Source organism: Agelaius phoeniceus, chromosome 1 (assembly GCF_051311805.1).
Source record: "Agelaius phoeniceus isolate bAgePho1 chromosome 1, bAgePho1.hap1, whole genome shotgun sequence".
Lineage (NCBI taxonomy): Eukaryota > Metazoa > Chordata > Aves > Passeriformes > Icteridae > Agelaius > Agelaius phoeniceus.
Genome location: NC_135265.1, coordinates 108,409,812 through 108,424,302, shown reverse-complemented (window position 1 = coordinate 108,424,302; position 14,491 = coordinate 108,409,812). Strand labels below are relative to the sequence as shown.

General features: G+C 40.7%; 1 protein-coding gene across 12 annotated transcripts in view; it reads left to right on the top strand.

Moving 5' to 3' along the window:
* Positions 1-14,245, top strand: part of KCTD1 (potassium channel tetramerization domain containing 1) — a 101,388-nt gene extending 87,143 nt beyond the window's left edge. For all 12 annotated transcript variants that reach the window (XM_077185082.1, XM_054632833.2, XM_054632920.2 and 9 more), the window contains 3 exons: positions 7,007-7,151; positions 9,999-10,304; positions 13,258-14,245. In XM_077185082.1, the coding sequence (XP_077041197.1) occupies positions 7,007-7,151; positions 9,999-10,304; positions 13,258-13,416 (610 nt within the window). In that variant the 3' untranslated portion in view covers positions 13,417-14,245. The remainder of the gene's footprint in view (positions 1-7,006; positions 7,152-9,998; positions 10,305-13,257) is intronic.
* The last annotated feature ends 246 nt before the right edge of the window (positions 14,246-14,491 follow it).

Genomic DNA, 14,491 nt, shown 5'->3' with positions numbered 1-14,491 from the left:
TCTCCAAGATTTGGCAGGTGTGTCACTCAGGGTGCTGGCTGGTCCCAGAAGTGTCTCAAAGTCCTAGAGGAAGAGAAGGGCTGTGGCACCATTCTGTGGCTTGACTGAAGAAACAGCCAAGCAATCCCCCAGTTTGGGGATTGCAAGGCTTAAGATTTCTGGAGACATATCTGTATGGTAGCAAAAGGACTTGAAGGTGTGTTTGGTATCTGAAGACAAGCAAAACTGTGAGGATTAAGGATGTGTTCAGTCAGAGGATATTCTGAATTGAAATGGATCCACAAGGATCATTGAGTCCAGCTCTTAAGTGAATGGTCCATACATGTCTTGGGAAGTGTCAGCAACTTCAGTGTCTGTCAGATGGAGGAACCTCACTTTCTTAAAAGTGATGGGTTTTGTGGGGTAAAGATTCTGGTTTGGGGTGGGAGAACAACTGGTGAGCAGTGGCTAGACCCCTCTCAGCCACATCTGAAGCCTGTAAGGCAATCTAAAGATCCAGGAGGTTTGGATGACTTGGTGTTGAAATTGCTTTTAAAACACTTACCTGCCCAGCCTTGTGTGAAAAAATGCAGATTAGGGTTTCAGCCTGTTCCTCTTATCAGTTCTGCATCTCCCTGGTACACCAGAGCAGAGAGAGAAGGAATATGGTAAACAGAAACTCCCTGGCCCATCCATGGTCTGGGATAGTAGTGCTTTCCTGGCCTCACCCTTGTTGCCATCTTGCAATGTGGGAGATGGTTTCCATCTGCCTGCAAATACTGTTCTCTGGTCATGAGTCAACAGCTCTCAACATCTCATCCCAACTATTTACTCCTTTTTGTTCTAAAATGTCAGCATTTCTACCAGCGCCATTTGTGTCTGGGCAGATGATGGTCCTGATTCCATGGTTTGGGAATGAGGGTTTGAACATCCCAAGGGAAGCCAGTGACAGAGACTGCATTTTTGGACTGGCTTCTGTGGAACATTCAGGCACCCTACACCCACCAAGGTGACTGACTGTCAACCAGTATGTTCTGTACACCAGGGGAGTTGCTGTATTAGCTCTATTTCATGGTGTAATCATTAGTTCTGGTGTGAAACTCCTAGGTGGCTAGGTCACCTCTTTAGCAGGGAAAATACAGCTTTTAGTTTATTTTGGAAAAATTTCCTTTTCAGGCAAACAGAGGTTAGGGAGCTTCTACTGACTTGTGGAGCCTTGGCCATCCATTTTTTAATGCACCCCTGTGTTTGCAGTTTGTTCTGCTGTTGTTTCAATACCTGTCTCTCATTCTCCATGCTCATCTGTGGCGTAGAAGGACGTAGTTTGCTCTCGTGTCAGTAGCATTCCTGTAACATGACTACACCATGTTGTGCAATTCATACTTTTCCAGTTAATGTGTCAGTCTGTCCATCTGGATTAGATCCAGCAGCTATTAGTTCATTTTGTAATATGTCTGATTGGTTTTCATCTTTGCTCCTGATGCTCCCTCTGATCAGGCAGGTTGTAGCAAATCCCATGTTTCTCTCTTTTTTCTTAGTTGTTTGGGGTTTTTTTGTCTCTAGTGTGTTCCCTGATGATACCATGTCACTCATCATTTCAGATCCTTCCCATCTGCTCCTCGCATGCTTTGCTCTGCCTTTAAGATTATTCACCACTTTTTATCTATCTCACTTCCTTCTAAATGCCTTATGAGCCCTCTGAGTTTGCCCCTACCTTTTCTTTTACTGTCATGCTGAAGTAATAATCTTAAGATGTTTGAAATCTTCTTCATGTAAATGATTCAGTTCCTTAATCTTTAGCAAATATTTCTACAAAGGTCTGACATCCTTTTACTCAGTATTTGGCATTTATCTGTTGTTTAAAATGCCATGTAACTTTGTAACTTTTTTTTTTTACATCTTGTAAGAACTGGTGTTTAAATACCTCTTCCCGTACATTCTTCTCTGTAATTTTGGCTCCTATATAAATACTTTTTCTGTAGAAGATTTAATGAGCTTTTAGGTTTTAATGCATTTTTCCTGTTACCTTTGCTTTATAATTATTTGTATTAATCCATCTTCTCATAATGTAGGAACTGTATGTGCCAAGAAATTCCTGAGACTCATGGACATGAAACCTTAAATTAAATGTAAGAAGAAAAAGATAAGAACGAATTATAATAGCACTGAGAGCAAGAGATTACAACAGGGTATTTGGTTAAAGTGTGGTTTTTGTAATATATGTTTCTGAAAATTGCAAATGTATTCTGTTATGTTTATGAGCCAACTTTTGTTATGCAGAATTATAAAGGTTGCTACGTATTCAGTCTCTGTGGATACAAATTATGTGAGTTATTCAAAAAAGAAAAGCAGGTTGATACTGTCAAAGTGGTTCTCTGAAAAAAAAAAAAGAATAGAAACCTCATAATTCTCCACTTGGGTAGGATAACATTTCTCACTGGCATGGAGACCACTTCAACTGTACTAGCTGCTAGGGGACAGTGCAAAATTATATAATTTAGACATACAAGGAAGTAAAATTAAATGGCCATGAGATGAGCATACCATTAAACAGATCTCATTTATAATGGACTCTTATGCAAATTGCCTTTGAGCACTCAGTAAAAGAAAATGAAAATAAATTAATAAGGATGGCTCAAACTAAAAAGTTGCAGGGGAAAAGAAAAGTAGAAGCTTGTTACAGCTCACTCTCCACACACTCCAGAGTGTTAAATAAGCATTCCCATTAGCCACATAAATATAATGATGTGATAATAAAACATGCACTTAACTTTTAAGGACCAAACTCCTAATCACTCTGCTGCAGTGGCTCCAACCAGATGAGTAAGATTTCAAATAAAATACATTTACTTCGTCATGTGATTCATTATTGGAGGGAAAGAGATGTGTTTTCATGAGTATTTTGCTCTTTGCTAGCTGCTGAATATCCTCCCTCAGTGAAATCCAGGCAGTTACTTGCCTTGCCATTAGTGTGGGATTGCAGGTTCCAGGGCATCACTGCTGCTCCTCCTGCTGCACAGCCCCCTCTGATGGGTTAAAAAAAGGACTTCTCACCACTTTTCCTCCCTTTTTCTTGTTCCATGAAAGATGTGGGAAGCATGGGACTCTGGCAGCTCAGAACTGTTGAAAGTAGTGTATTGCAAAATATTTTCAGTTAGTTTGTAGTGTCTTTTGATAAAGATGTTAATATAAGAAATTATATACTGAATATATTCAATTATAAGAAACCTGTATTTTCTCAGAGAAGAAATGTTTATTTCTACCTTAGTTTGAAAGTAATGTAATATTCTGCATGTTTGTAAACATCAAGGCTTGCAGGTTTTCCATGTTCCTTGGATCCTTTTGATTACAGAAATGAAGAATTTTAGCTCTGTCCAGTGAAGCCATTAAAACACTCTGTAGAACTCTGTCATTTTTTTTTTGGCATTAAGAGAATTTTGCAATAACTGACTTGTTTAATTACTACTGGCCATCTTGTTCCTAATTATTGCTGCTTTCCCACATATCCAGCTGAGGCAGAATATACTAAAGTGAAGTCTTTTCTCTTTATGTGTATAATAATAATATATTTAAATATTTATACAATGAGAGATCAAGGCTATAAACACACTATGTATACAGTTCTGCTGCAGACAGTATATTTTTGTACTTGACAAATAGGACTTTTTTCTGAAGAATTTGAGAAATCCTGCAAGCAAATCATCTTCTAATGCTAGCTTTTTGGTATAGAAATGTTGTTACAGGAGTGCTGATTTGTGGGAAGAAAGATCCATCCCTGTAATATTTTATGGAATTAAAACAATGATATTTTCCATTCCCTGTTGTTTTTTCTCCAGTAAACAAGGGCTTGTAGCTATACCTAGTTTGTGTCCTTTAAGTAAAACCAAATTCTCACATGGAGGCAGGGTTTTCCACTGGTTATATTTTCAACCCTTGAAGCATTCGATTTCTGACAGTGGAATATGATACTTAAAGCCACAGACATTAATTATTACCCATTGGAGGTCACACTTTCAACCCATGGGACGTTAATTTTCCTGATATATGGAAAATTCCAGCCTGTTAGTTTTAATTAAATATTTCAGAAGCACATTTTCTTGTAAATGGACTGAAGTTTCTTATCCTTTACCCTTGATATTTGGCTAATTCTGCATATAATTATCATCTTATTTTGCAAGCCTCCTTCAAAGTGCTCTCCTGTCTCGAAACTCCATTCAGCTGTTACATATTTGTCATTTAAAACAGAAAGGTGTCCTTGCCAGTCATCATTGTCAAGAAGGAGATGGGGAAAAACATCTTTCAGGTTTTCTTGGGAAGTGAAATTATAATGACTTACCAGTCCCTTCTTGTGCTAGCAAGGTGGTGTCTCTTAAGCATGTATAATCCCAGTGTGAGACCCACTAAAGCTTTGGGTGGCAGGGAGGATGGTGAGCAAATTGTTTTGTACAGAGGAGGTGACAAAGTGAGGCATGAGAGAGTGCTTCCCACTGTGCCCCTAGGAACACAAGAGTTCCTGGTGAGGATGCTGGAAAGTGAGGATGCTGGTTGTTCCCCAGATCCTGGCATAGCCCACTCTCCTCTCCTGATTGGGTGTAGCAAATGCAGATTAGGAGCAGGACCATGTCACCAGATTTGGATCCCATAGTAGTACCTCAGGTTTTTCCCTGAAGGCCACATGAAGGGTGCTGGAATCTACATTTTTCCATCTGAAAAGGAAAAAAAAATTAATTTTCTTTACAGAAGTCTCTCTGCTGGGGGTCTACCCTTCCAAAGCTGTTTTAATATGTGAAAATATATTGCAGATTGATCCTGGGAGGGGAGTCAGGAGAGAATTGGGACTTTGCAGTTCCTGGGATTTTGCTGCTGCTGCTGCTGTTGCTGCTGCAGAGCAGCAGAGCATTGAGGCAGCACTTTCTGTTAACACTTCCAGTCCATTCCCAAAGCCATTCAGGTCCCAGGTAGCACTCCCAGTGGCTGAGCACTCTCCTCAGCATTATGAGGTTTTGTCTGAAGGCTCCATCCTCTGATACTATCTTGCTCTTCTCTAAACAATTAATAAAATGGAGACAAAAAGCCTAGAGGTTTAAAATATGTAATTATATAAGTAATTTAGAACTAGGAAAATGCTGCAGAAACCAATTACAATTATACATTTCAGTAATGACTGACTTGGCCAAATACATGTTTTGTGTGTGAATTCCGTGATAAATTTGAAGATGACATGCTTGAGTATAAGGGAAAATTAATTCTAAATGCTGAGTACTTCCATATTAGACATAAAATGTGGCTCATACACCACATGAACAGGAGCCTGTGTTATATGGGCTGTCACAGCTTTTGAGCAGCAGGGCAGGCAGTAACAAGTCTTTGAGGAAGAAAGCTCAAATAGTTCAAGGGATGGCTTTGAAAAAAAATTGTTCTGTACCTGCTCATGATGCAAAATATATTTCATTCATTATATGTTACAGATTTCATGCAACTTGAATTGATTCATGCATTTATTACAGAACTGTAAATGGCCAGCTGGGGTTAATGGAGTTTTATTTGTTTTCTGATCTCCTCCCAGCTGGTGAGAAGCTATAGATGAGATTTGTATTCGGTTCACAACTTATATATATACCTGCTCCAGGCACAGACGTTGTTCCAAACTCAATTTGGGTTGCCTGTGCCATTTTCAAAGGGAGGATATTTGGCTGTTGATGCAACACAGTGTATGGTTGCCTGGAGCCCTGCCCCTCTGCAGTTCCCTGAGACCCTGCTGCAAGCCCTGCTGCCTCCCCCTCTTTGGGAGCCCACTTCTGTCTTTTGCCTTTTGAATCGCTTCTGGACATCCCCTTCTGGTGGCCACTGGATGGGGCATCTCTCAGCCTGGGGTGCTTTGTGCACCTCTGAGTATTTGGTGGCTTTTTTTTTTTTTATTGCTGGTAGTGGGGGTTTGTTGTTTATGCACTGCTTTTAAAACATAACAAAAACAGTGTGCCATGACTGTTTGTTGCCAAAAAGCATTTCCACATTGCACATACAGACATATGAACAGGCACACAAAATCAGACCTGCCAGTCACTCCTGCTCATTTCATTGGGAAACCACCAGTGACTCAGGAGTGTTTTGCAAATGCCCCAGTGCAGTAACAAAACATTTATTTGGTGTCACTTTGAGGGTTTTGTTTGGCTTTTTCAGCCCTTCCTATTGCTCTAACTAAAGCTGGTTTGGGAGGCCCACATCCAGAAATGCATGTGTACTCAGTGGTTGATGTTGCAAGACCTGTTGCCAAGCAGAGGCTCTCTAGGTGGCTGCGTGGTTCTGGTGGTCAGTGGGTGGTGTCTAAAAGCTGAGACATTTTTCTGTATTATTTGAGTGTTCTGCTTGATACCTGCCACAAGCACTTAACTTTTACATTCAAGCATTACCTCACATTGAAATGTTATCAACTTTGTACCCTCATCTTTATGTTACCACAATGTGCTGCACGTCAGCTGTGCCTGCCCTAATTAATGTTGGTTGCAGTAGATGGTATCCAAAAAGTGACCTGAGTTTAAAAACAAGTGAAAACCAAGCAAAGAACCAAACCAAACTATTCCCCAGGTACAGTTTCCAAACTAAGTCCAAACTAAATCAAGTTCCCTATGCAGTGCTCTATAAAGCAGAATGAGTCAGTCCAGGGCGTTGGAGCATCTAGAGGGAATGGGCTGTGCTGAAGGGGACTATCAAAAGAGGTGTCCAAAATAATTGAGGGATTGTCATTTTATGAGATACAGACTGGGGCATTGAGGTGGGTGGGAGAGGCTTCTGGCCTGGCTTCTTCCCTTCCACCTCCTCAGCTGTGCTGCTTGGAACTTAATGAGGCTATGCTGGAAAATATGTGGCTTACACAGTGGTTTGAAATCAGCCTTTTTCTAATGAAACAAAGCCACAGAGCTGCTTCAGTGAAGTTTGCATGGGAGGGTTTTGTAGTGCTGAACTATTTGAGCAGCTCTTGAGCTGAGCTTGGTCTGACTGTGCTCCTTGTCTCTTGTTTCCTCTCCAGAATTGGCCGGCTTTTCGATGGCACAGAGCCCATTGTCCTCGACAGTCTCAAGCAGCATTATTTCATCGACAGAGATGGGCAGATGTTCAGATATATCTTGAATTTCTTAAGGACATCAAAACTCCTCATTCCTGATGATTTCAAGGTGAGATTTCAAGGGACTTGGATGTTTTGCAAGTACCTTGGTAAAGCTATCTGGTGTGTAGTCAAAACAGAGCCCTGGATAGGGAAGGTTGACTTGCAGGGCTTACTCTTCAAGTAAGAATGGGGTTGCTAAAGTGGTGTCTTCCTCTCCTAGAGTGGCATCAATATTAAACTTTCTCCTGCTGGCTATAGTGGTAATAAAGCAACCTTGCCAGATTTGACCCAGGGAAATTAAATGTTGTACCATACTCATGGAAACAGAAGTGACAATCTGCAACTGACTGCTCATGAGCTTTACTAATTATTTGTCCTCTCATCCATTTTTATGCTTCCCCAGTGATCGCAGCAGTTCCAGTTTTCACTCCCACACTGAAATTCAGAAAATGGTGTGTGAATCACAATATTGACAAAATAAACTGCACACATGGTAATATTTGGGCATTAAGTCATAGACTGTTTTCTCCCTCAGACTCTTGAATGCATACTGCAAGTTTAATTTTGGAGTTTTAGAGAAGTCAGGAATGAATCGTTCTATGTTTATTATTTAAACTTTAATAAAGAGTCTGCTTTTTTTTTTTTTGTTTTAGTAACAAATTGAATTAGTGGTAGGTTCAATGTCAGAAAAAGCCTACAGAGGCAGAGCTTCAGAATCCATGTGATGTTTATGTAGTAGGTATGAGGGTGTATATGTGGTGTCTTCAATCAGAACAGATCCTTACCTTCACTTAATGACCACACATCAGTGCACCTGGTTCACTGCAGGAAATGCAGCAGTTGGGATGGAACAGGAGAGGTGATGGGTGATGAGGCAGGGATGGAGCAGTTCACTCTGGTATTCACTCCTTTTCCCCTCGTAGCTGAGACAGTTTTTCAGACATTTGGGCATAACAAGTGTGAGGCTGAGTTCAAGAGCTGTATTTCAGCAAGCTTGGAATCATCTGCTGTAGACACATCCTTGCTGCTCCCATAGTGACAAGGGCAGATCTCCCTGAATAATGTGGGAGTTTGGAGCAAACAGATAAGCATCATTTCCTTCTTTTGAAGCCTTGGTCTGGCTTTGTGCTGCTCTTGGCACTTCTCCTGCAGGTAATCAGAAATACAGAAAAAGGAAAAGCCACCTTTCATGCAATATTAAGAAATTACATATGTAGAGCTTTTTAAACACATAAATATACTGTAGCTGTGTTGAAATTAAAAATGTAATTCCTGGCAAGTTCACCCAACTGTGATGTTCAAAGGGGTGTCCTCCCCAGTTATGCTTTAAGGTGTACAAAAAAAACAGTGATTAAAATGAGCAGTGTTTCTTGTTTCTTAGAAATATATGGGTTACATTACTTTTTTGTTACACAATAAATGTAAGCAGTATTTTTACCATGATTTAGGTGTCCTCATCAAGTATTTGGTTTCTAGTTCAAATTCAGGACCATATTGACTGTTAGCAGGCTTCTCTTGTCATTCTCTTTCTCTCTCATCCCTAATTCTCATGTATCTCTTTTCTCTGTATAAATATTTTCCAAATGGTTTTATGCTCTCACACCTAGAAAAACAAGATTTTTTTTAAAATGTTTTTTAGATTTAAAAAATGGCAGTAGGCAGATTCCACATCATCAGTTCTAAATTACTTCTGCAGTGGCTATGCCTAGAAATGCATTCCCTCTGCTCTGGCATTTGAGATGATGTAGTAAACAATACTAGTGGCAAAACAGAGAAGTATTAAAAAATACTTAATTTTTAAAATGCACTAATATGTGCAAACATTATGCAAATATCTGAATCATTTTACACTAACAAACATTGCAGGCTTCCTCATTTACATTCTTATACCTGTTATAATGCCTGCTAGTATTGCTGTAAGACACAATGGATCCTAATGATGAATTTTCTGAATCCTGATTGAATTCTGTTCCATCTGTTCAATGAGATCATTATTATATGACATCACTGTGGGGATGAAATATGGGGAAAAGTAGGATTTTGTTGGTTTTTTTTTTTACAGAAGGGAGTTAAGCAAGCATAGCCTTACTTTTGCAAGTGCTGCTATACTCATCGTGTTCCAAGTAGCTGATTGTTGGAACCCGGGAAATTTCTCTGGCTGCCCTGGAGGACTTGAGACCCTGACAGGGGGCTCGGAGACCTTGGCAAGGAGTCAAAAACACCTGTGCCTTCGATTTTAGCCCTTGGAAAAAACAATTACCAACTTTGTATGAAGATGTACAAGCCACAAGAGTTTGAATAGAATGTTAGTGAATTCATCACAGGGTGAAAATGTAGAATTTTGAGTTTTTAGAATGTGGGTTCAGAATCCAAGATGGAGGGATTTGGCCGTGCCTTGTCCTTCTTCCTTCTTCTTCTTCTTAGCTTCCATCTTCTGGGTGATGTTGCACTTTTAGATTGGTTTAGAGTAGAAACACACTGTCTAACATAGGTGATAGGTATTGGGAAATTATTGTAAATAATGGACATGTAGTTTTTAGTATAAAAGATAACACCGCCTCTGAAGGCAGTCAGTGTGCCTCAGCCCGACCTGCCAGACAGACCTCAGCGGGTCAGAGAAAGAATGTTATAGATAAGAAATAATAAACAACCTTGAGAACCAGAACAGAAGAATCCTGACTCCTTCTTCAACTGCCGGGCTGGGAGAAGAGACTCTCTAACACATCTCAGGGTCATTGTGACCACAGAGGCCCCCGAGAGCTAATGGTTATTTTCTGCTTGCACTGTTACTTTATTGCACCCTCCTACAAAGTCTTGAGGAGCTCTGTCCAGTGGGGTTCCTAAAGCAGCCTAAATATCCATCTACCTTAAGCACCACATTAGCAATGCCTCTCTGAATGTGTGTGTCTTTCAGGACTACAGCTTGCTATATGAAGAAGCAAAGTATTTCCAGCTTCAGCCCATGCTAGGAGAGATGGAACGGTGGAAACAGGACCGGGAGAGCGGCCGCTTCTCAAAGTCCTGCGAGTGCCTGGTGGTGCGAGTGGCCCCAGATCTCGGCGAGAGGATTACACTGAGTGGAGATAAGTCATTGATAGAGGAGGTGTTCCCGGAGATCGGGGATGTGATGTGTAATTCTGTCAACGCCGGCTGGAACCACGACTCCACACACGTCATCCGCTTCCCGCTGAACGGATACTGTCACCTCAACTCAGTTCAGGTAGGACATCACACCTGCAGTTTTTGAAAGGGAGATGCTGGCCAGGTGCCAGTGGACTGACCCTGTTCCATGTCACTGGAGCGTTTTGGTGAGCAGAATCAGCTGGAGGCTTTAAGCAAGTTACTTAACTTCTGTGTGTCGAGTTGTCTTTCTCCATTTAATTAATGTGTCACCATTTAATCCATTTAATTCATGTATCTCCATTTAATTCATGTATCAATTCAAATCTCTTTGCAAACAAACTACAGTAGTGTTAGAATTTTCTCTGATCATAGGGAAAACCCTTCACTTTCAATTCCAGTGTTTTTTCCTGATTTTTTCATAGCATAGTAGAGTCCTGTTGCAATTGACAGGACAAAGGATAATGATTTAAACTAAAATAAGGTCGATTTTTACTAGATAAAAGGAGGAAAATTTTTCTGTGAGGGTGGTGAAACACTGGAACAGGTTGCCCAGAGAGGTGGTGGATGTCCCATCCATGGGAATATTCAAGGATCAGGCTGGACAGGGCTCTGAGCAGCCTGATTTAGTTAAAGATATCCCTGCTCACTGCAGAGGGGTTGAACTTGATGATCTTTAAAGGCTCCTTTCAACCCAAAGTATTCTATGATGCAATGTAGTAATGTCTAAAATCAGTAGATGTTATGAAATGGATAAGAAAAAATCTGGGAGACAAATGCAGGTAATTCCTGGAATAATTATAATCAACTTGAGCATTAGATTTATGTTTTTATCCTTTGTTGGTTAAAAGCAACCAACCTCAGACACCTGCCTGCCCCTAGTTAGCACACCCAGCATAGCCAGCACTTCCCATGTGAAATCATCAATGGCACAATCGATGCTGTTTGGTTTAAACACACCTCCTAAATGCTGCAGGCTCATGTGTGAATTCTTTTACAGAACAGGCTTGCAAGCTGAGCTTGGCATCTTTTCATCTGCCAGGTCCCAATGTCCAGGTAGAGAATCAGAGAGTCATTAAGACTGGAAAAGATCTCCAAGATCAACAAATTCAGCCTTTGATCAAACACCACCACGTCAACTAAACCACAGCGTTAAGTGCCATATCCAGTCATTTCTTGAATATTTCCAGGCATGGTGACTCCACCACTGCCCTGGGTAGTCTATTCCAATGCTGAACCACCCTCATAGTGAAGAAATTCTTTCTGATGTCCAACCCAACCTGAATGCCCCCTGGTGCATCTTGAGGCCATTTCTTCTTGACCTGTTGCTGGTTTCCTGGTAGAAGAGCCTGACACCACCTTGCTACAGCCTCCTTTCAGGTAGTTTTAGAAGGTCACCCCTGACCTTCTAGCCTCTTTTTCTCCAGATGAAGCACTGAGGCACACTGAAGGCTGGCCAGACACTGTGCTTGTGCTAGCACTTAACACAAGGGTCCAGATAGACCTATCTAGACCTATCTAACCCATGTTATGCTTGGACAGTTGTCTCTTACTGGCCTTGACTGTCATGCTGAAACATCAAAATTGTTTGTCATAGAGATTAATGCAAATTTAGGACAGCCTTAGATGTCAGATTACAGCTGAAAAGAAGTTTCAAGGATGGCTGCTTAGCTATATCATAGGATACATATCATAGGATATCATATCCTATATCATAGGATAGTTATCAAGGCAGTTGTGTCCTTCAACACTTTGTCACTTATTCTAATGCTTACACTTTTGTTGCACAAATAAGAATTACAAAGCATATTTATTGATGTGAAAAACCTGAGTTGGAGTGGCAAAATATATACAGGCTTCAAAATATGTACAGTCAGAGTGGCAAAATATGTACAAGCTTGTGTAATGATCCCACATTGATAATGGAAGGAATAAGTATCTCCCAGTACTAATAAAAATGGGAGACTGCCAATAGACCTGAAGGGTGAGGTACAGACCAATGGATTGTCCAAGGCTGAGCTAGTTTCCAGAGCTGTTTCCACCACAGTTTTTCTCAGGACCCAAGTTCTCATGTTCTTTTTTCCAGTGGCTTGCACTGACACATTTGAGCAGGGGATTTTGGCATATATTGTTAAAAGCTAAAGATCACTCACGTTTTGACCACTGTTTCCAGGTCTCTTTTCCTATCCCTTCCTTTTTTTTATGACTGCTGTGCAATTAGCCATGTTCTAGTACTTTGGAAAGACATTTGCCAACCTGAAGCATTTAATGTAAAGACATGGCATGTCTTCTTTGAAGCATTTTTAAACCTCAGCTTGCTTCTTCCCCTGCCCTAGTCCTTTGCAGTCTTCTGCCATTCTACTTGCCAGTGTTGTCCCAGCATGCATGCAAGCCAATTTGACAACTGGTGAAACAGCTGGGGAAGCCATGGTAGGCACCTGATTCCAGCACAGCCCTTGTGAGGTCTGGTCATGCTGAGTAGAGGGTCCCACATCCTCTGAGGTCCAGGAGCATCAGCCCCTTCCTTGGGTTTGGCAGCTGTCATGCTGACCCTGGTAAACCCCAGGAAGTTACCTTCTCAGGTGAGGCAAAGGATGCCCAGAACATGTCTAGATGATGATAGAAGTAACAAAGAGTTGGTTTTTAAGTCTCTAGTAAATATCATGGTAGGTTTTCTGAAATTATGACTGTTGTTATCTACACTGTCACCATTTCATTGTGGTGTTTGCTCAGCATCTGCTGTGCAATCATGTGTTTGCCCTTTTGTGTTGTAAATTCTGTAAAGCAGAGAATATGTTTTTCTAGTCCTGTTTCTGTGGCCAGAAGATTGGATTTGTTGACAATACTAAAAAAATAAAATAAATTTTTCTTCATTTTTCTTTTTCACTGCTCAGTGGCCATAGTCAGCAGAAATCAATCCAGTACAGTTAAGCTATGTAACCACTTTTTTTCCCCCTAGTTGAATCCATTTGAAAACAGCAGTTATTATCATCAGACAGCAAATAGTCTGTTAATTTACTTACACATTGGTGTTTGTTTCCTCTTTTTTGCAGGTACTTGAGAGGTTACAGCAAAGAGGGTTTGAGATTGTTGGCTCATGTGGAGGTGGGGTGGACTCTTCCCAATTCAGTGAATACGTACTGAGACGAGAACTCAGAAGGACATCTCGTGCACCCTCTGTCATTCGAATAAAGCAAGAGCCTCTGGACTAAAATGGACATGTTTCTTTATGCAAAAAAAAAAAAAAAAAAAAAAGAAAGAAAAACAAAGAGGAAAAACAAAAAGGGGGACATTTCATGTGCAGTTTGGACTCCAAACAAGTCCTGGAACTAAAATTGAATAAAAGACACATTTATATCAAATATAGAGACCACACCTGAATTCATATGGGAACACTTGGAATAGTAGTGATAATAATAATAATAACCTCAAGGTATAAAAGAAAACACACACACACACACACATAAAAAAATATGTATGTATATGTATGTCTGTACATATATATATGTATGTATATGTCAAAGGGTAGGAAATGCAATGACAGAATGTGGTAGATGAGGTTGGTGCTGTGATGGCCATTAAGTGTCCCAGGCCCTTCCGGGCCCAACTTAATGGTGTACAAGCCATTGCCAGGGGGGGATTCATGGACTGTTCTTCACCCATTTTCATTGCCAAACAGCCATCCACTTTTTAATGTGTACACACCTTGAGTCAACTTTATTTGCATATGGAGGTTTATGTCTGTCTTTTTTAGAGGTGGATGGGCAGGTGTTCAGGAGATGACCATCCATTGCATTGGAAAGCTGAAATTTTAAATGTAGTTTGTACAGAAGTCGCACACTTTTTGTCAGCCCTCACAGATGTGAAAGGTTAACTTTTCTTTTGAATGAGTTTTTTTGTTGTTTTGTTTTGTGTTTTTCAAAGGGGGCCAGAATAATTAATATTTGGTAGAGATGCTCTGGTTTGAATCTGCTGCTTTCCTACAATTTTTTCAAATTTTATAATGTATTAAATACAATAAACTCCTGTTTAAAATAACAAGGGTCTGGTTTAAGCCAACAGAAGCAGAGAGGTGGGATTACACTGCACTCCAGCGTGTAGAGGGGCAAGGCAGTGGGCAGGCAGAGCTGCCTGCGCAGGGTGGAGTGAGTTTAAGGCAGCAGAGGCTGTTGAGGGATCTTCTGGTGTGCTGCACATGGCTGCTGTTCCTTCAGCACTGTCCCAGCTGGAAGAGAAACTGTTGGTCAGACGTGAAAATAACACCAGCTCAGCCCAGGGAAACCCATG